Source organism: Triticum dicoccoides, chromosome 5B, assembly GCF_002162155.2.
Source record: "Triticum dicoccoides isolate Atlit2015 ecotype Zavitan chromosome 5B, WEW_v2.0, whole genome shotgun sequence".
In the NCBI taxonomy this organism is placed as follows: Eukaryota; Viridiplantae; Streptophyta; class Magnoliopsida; order Poales; family Poaceae; genus Triticum; species Triticum dicoccoides.
This window is the reverse complement of record NC_041389.1, coordinates 82,902,216-82,907,582: the sequence shown is the minus strand read 5'-3', so window position 1 is coordinate 82,907,582 and position 5,367 is coordinate 82,902,216. Positions and strand designations below refer to the sequence as shown.

The following is a 5,367-nucleotide window of genomic DNA, read 5'->3' as shown; positions in this document are numbered from 1 at the left end:
TATATATATATATATATATATATATATATATATATATATCCACTCGGTTGTAGGTTATCATAAAGTATTACACTATTGACATCACCCTTGAGGTAAAAGGTTGGGAGGCGAAATTATAAGCCCCTATCTTTCTCTGTGTCCGACTAAAGCTTTGAACCCATAAGTATCGCGTGAGTGTTAGCAATATGAAAAAGTAAATGATAGTTGAGTATGTGGACTTGCTCAAAAGCTCTTATATTGACTCTTTCCGATGTTATGATAAACTGCAATTGCTTCAATGATTGAGATCATAGTTTGTTAGTTTCCAATAAGGTTTCTGATTCATACTTTACTTTGTGAATGAATTGTTACTTTAGCATAAGAAATTATATGACATTATATGTTTTTTTATAAAGATGATCATGATGCCCTCATGTCCGTATTTTATTTTATCGACACCTCTATCTCTAAACATGTGGACATATTTTTCGATTTCGTCTTCCGCTTGAGGACAAGCGAGGTCTAAGCTTGGGGGAGTTAATACGTCCATTTTGCATCATGCTTTTATATCGATATTTATTGCATTATGAGCTGCTATTACACATTATAGCACAATACTTATACCTTTTCTCTCTTATTCTACAAGGTTTACATGAAGAGGGAGAATGTCGTCAGCTGGAATTCTGGACTGGAAAGGAGCAAATATTAGAGACCTATTCTGCACAACTCCAAAAGTCCTGAAACTTCACGAAGAGTCATTTTAGAAATAATAAAAAATATTGGACGAAGAAAGCACCAGAGAGGGGCCACCTCCATCCACAAGGGTGGAGGGCGCGCCCTACCCCCTGGGTGTGCCCCCTGCCTTGTGGGCCACTTGGCAGGCCCCCGATGCCCATCTTCTGCTATATAGTGTGTTTTGACCTGGAAAAAATCAGAAGGAAGCTTTCGAGAAGAAGCACCGCCGTCTCGAGGCGGAACCTGGGCAGAACCAATCTAGGGCTCCGGCGGAGTTGTTCTGCCGGGGAAACTTCCCTCCGGGAGGGGGAAATCGAAGCCGTCGTCATCACCAACAATCCTCGAGAGGGTGTCAATCTCCATCAACATCTTCACAAGCACCATCTCCTCTCCAAACCCTAGTTCATCTCTTGTATCTGATCTTTGTCTCAAAACCTCAGTTTGGTACCTGTGGGTTGCTAGTAGTGTTGATTACTCCTTGTAGTTGATGCTAGTTGGTTTATTCGATGGAAGATCATATGTTCAGATCCTTAATGATAATTAATATTCCTCTGATTATGAACATGAATATGCTTTGTGAGTAGTTACGTATGTTCCTGAGGACATGGGAGAAGTCTTGTTATAAGTAATCATGTGAATTTGGTATTCGTTCGATATTTTGATGAGATGTATGTTGTCTCTCCTCTAGTGGTGTTATGTGAACATCGACTACATGACACTTCACCATGATTTGGGCCTAGGGGAAGGCGTTGGGAAGTAATAAATAGATGATGGGTTGCTAGAGTGGCAGAATCTTAAACTCTAGTTTATGCATTGCTTCGTAAGGGACTAATTTGGATCCATATGTTTCATGCTATGGTTAGATTTATCTTAATTCTTCTTTCATAGTTGCGGATGCTTGCGAGAGGGGTTAATCATAAGTGGGAGGCTTGTCCAAGGAAGGACAACACCCAAACACCGGTCCACCCACATATCAAATTATCAAACTAACGAACGCGAATCATATGAGCATGATGAAAACTAGCTTGACAGTAATTCCCATGTGTCCTCGGGAGCTCTTTGCTTTATATAAGAGTTCGTCCAGACTTGTCCTTTGCGACAAAAAGGATTGAGCCACCTTGCTGCACCTTAGTTACTTTTGTTACTTGTTACCCGTTATGAATTATCTTATCACAAAACTATCTGTTACCGATAATTTCAGTGCTTGCAGAGAATACCTTTCTGAAAACCGATTGTCATTTCCTTTTGCTCCTCGTTGGGTTCGGCACTCTTACTTATCAAAAAAACTACGATAGATCCCCTATACTTGTGGGTCATCAAGAAGACATGTGTAGCAAATGGTCAAATACTACAAATTCATTTATTCACCTTCAATCATTTTTTGTAGATATGAATTGATTGCTCCACAAACTTATTTCACGTGTCATTACACGTAGAAAGCACATCCTAGTTTTTTAAGGAGATGTACCCATTCTTGATCATCCACTCCATACTCCAGTGGTTGTTTACATTCTTGAGAGTCCAATAAGCCCATCCAAATGTTGCCTTCCCATACACATCCATCTGTGCATTTGCAAACATTTGAAGCTCTTCCTTCGTTGCATTGGGCACCTGCCACTCAGCCACCCATTCGCCTGTGGAAAATAATGTCATCCATGACACATCAGACATTTTCACTGAAGTCTTACAGGAATGGGAACAAAAATAAAATCCATGCTCCAAAATCAAAAGGCACCAAAATATTAGTTAGACTTACCCACACAGGTGAGAGGACCGTTCTGCTTGGTGACAGTACTGAGAGCGCTTGAGTAATTGGCCTTGATAAAATCAATGTTCTGCTGCACGGTGAAAGTATCAAACATGCTATTGAACAACACATAGTAGTGCACGTCGATGACGGCCCTGGGCAACCCGCCGGCGAACTCGAGGAGCTCCGTCGGGTCTGGGGATGACAGCCGGTTAGACATGATCACATAGGCCTCCGATGAGTGCTTCCTGACGGCATTGTACCCGTCGCGGTAGTACGTTTTCAGGCTCTCCAAGGACGCGCCAGGCGCCAGCGGCTCGTTCAACAACTCCATTGCGAGGAGGCTCGGGCTAGCAGCGTACCTAGATGCAAGGAAATCTATCACTTGTACGGTTTGCGCGATGTTAGCTGTGCTGGTGCCCCAGTCCTGTGAGCCATCCTTGGAGGCGCTGTGCTCGAAGGGGTTTTGTGACCCAGGAGCTGCGTGTAGGTCGATGATGACGCCCAGATTGTACTCCCTGTCCATGCAGAAAAATTGCGCATTTATTCCAGAAGTAATTAGATAATGTCTTTACTGATTATGCTCAAGATTATGCCAAGATCAAACATGAAGCATGCTTACTCTGCCCATTTGAATGCCTTGTCCAAGGTTTGAAGCGAACCTCCGATGTAAGGTGCTGGAGGACTGGGGTCGCTAGCGATCCACCATCCCACTGGTATCCTCACTGCAGTCAGCCCGCTTTCGGATATGAACCTGAAGTCATCTTCCACTATATATGTGCTCCAGTGGTTCTGCCAAACATACAAAGTTCCACAAAGTGATGATACTTATTCCTGACTTCTATAGAGAGAGAAAAATGGTAGTACTTATTCCTAGCTAAAACCACATTCAATTTATAATGTTACTATACTGCAAACACCAAACCCTTTGTATCTCTTTTTTCGTATGAATGAATAAATTCCTTTCCAAATTGTTTATTATACAATTATTTCAAACTAGGTATAAATATCTGGTGAAGTCATTCGCTGTACTATCGTGGCCACTACTCTTTTCTTGTTTCCTTGTGCAAGTGGGCATGCATAGACATGAGTCACATGGTACACAAGAAACAAGTGAGGAGGGGAACCACCGAGGGCAGTGATATCCACATCATGATAAGCATAATCTGCAAGTGCTGTTCACCACGTTGTTTTGATTTAAAACAGTAGCAATCAGCAAGTGGGCACATGCATGTTCAATAATGTCTTTACCTTGAGAATTGGCGTGGCCTTTGCCGTCCCATATCCGTTGCAGATTTGGTACTCCCCTTGTAGCCCCGTCACTCTGGTCACCGCGAACACCGACGGGTCGTCGTCGCCCCAGCTTGTGCTCTTCCCATAGTCCGCTGTCACTGTGCTGTCTTTGTTTGCCTGCCATCAATGGAATTTGACTGCTAGTTCATATGGAAGAGAATGAGCTTTCTAGCATTGGTGTACTAGTCAAATATCTTAGACGGCTAGACAAGTCAACATTGGAGGCGCATGTTGAGTCCAGTGCCGGTTTTGGACGTAGTACACGCTGACTAAATGTTTAAGCAATTGTACGTAAATCATAGAATAGTTCCTTTCTTATGCTGGCGTTGGATCATTCTTTGTGGGTGGATTATTAACTACTATGCATGTATGTTGTTGCAATTTTGTTGAGATATGCTCGAAGATTAGCACTAAATTTAAAACTTACATGTTTGTAGGACGTCAGCTCTCTGCCATACTTCCTTTTTCAGAATTTTTAAAACATTTGAAATGTAGTTTTCACTTGGTTTCATTGTTTCCACTTAAATATAAGTAGTGATTAGTGAGACCTCCCTCCTTAAAGAAATATATATAAGAGCTCTAAAGCACTTACATGTTTGTAGAACGACACTTGTTGCCTCTTTGGCCAATATGAGTAGTGACATACATATATTTCGTTTAAATCTTACCTGCAAGAAGAGCCTGTTTGCCGCCATAATCCGTATCCTGTTCTGGCCGGCGTTGCGCACTAACCGGAACGTCTCCGACTTTCCCGGCGACGTGGCCGTGGCCACCACCGAGCCGTCGCTCTGGACGCCCACGAACTGGTTGCCGAACACCTTCAAATTGAACGTCGTCTCGTTGATCCGCCATAGCTTGAAGGTCTCCCAGCCAGATGCCTGAGACCGGTTCGCCACCAGCCCCGCGCCGCCGCCCTTCTCCGCGGCCACATAGCCGTTCTGCGTCACCGACTTGAACTGCAGCTGCGTGCCATCCTACACGTACGTACACCGCGCGTTAATCAGTCAAGAAATTTAAACAGAGAGCCCGGCCATGGCAGGACAGGGCACACGCCGGCGGCGACCTCCCACATGCGTTGGCGTGTATACGTACCAAGAGGTCCTTGTTGGGGATGCCGTCGAAGAGGGACGGCAGGATCCAGCCCTCCGTGACGAGCCAGCCGCCGAGGTTCACCGCTCGCACGGGGAGACGAGGAGCAGCCGCCGCACGCCGGGATAGGAAGCACAGCGCGACGAGGAGCCAGAAGCAGTGGGAGAGGCGGCTCCTCATTTGGCTGCTACGTACGTACTGCTGCTTCCGAACGACCGGCCTCGGTTACTCGGAACGCAAGAGCTCTCGGTGTTGTGCCCTGCCCTGCTGTGCTCTGCAAGCTTATATAGGCGATAAGCCGATAACGCCTAGCTTAGGGTATTTGACTTCTTCGGTGAAGACAAGATCAGAACGGGAGGGTTTCCAGTTTACATTGACAATCTCGTGGGTCAGAGTTAGCGACTATCAAGAATTATAAGTTTGACAAATTTTGCTGGGTTCAAACTTCAAACCGAACCCATCAACGCTGGCTGCGCCCTTGCCCTGTTAATCCTACATTAGGTAATTCATTCGTTAAACGGAGG

The 5,367-nt window shown here is 44.8% G+C and overlaps 1 protein-coding gene across 1 annotated transcript; it reads right to left on the bottom strand.

Annotated features, from left to right (window-relative positions):
* Window positions 1-2,045: 2,045 nt before the first annotated feature.
* LOC119307500 (probable glucan 1,3-beta-glucosidase A) lies at window positions 2,046-5,109 on the bottom strand. Its single transcript, XM_037583573.1, has 6 exons — window positions 4,847-5,109; window positions 4,423-4,728; window positions 3,713-3,871; window positions 3,084-3,253; window positions 2,471-2,979; window positions 2,046-2,348 (listed from the first exon to the last, which is right to left on the bottom strand). The coding sequence occupies exons 1-6, from the start codon at window positions 5,021-5,023 to the stop codon at window positions 2,161-2,163; spliced, it is 1,509 nt and encodes a 502-aa protein (XP_037439470.1). The 5' UTR covers window positions 5,024-5,109; the 3' UTR covers window positions 2,046-2,160.
* Window positions 5,110-5,367: the final 258 nt, after the last annotated feature.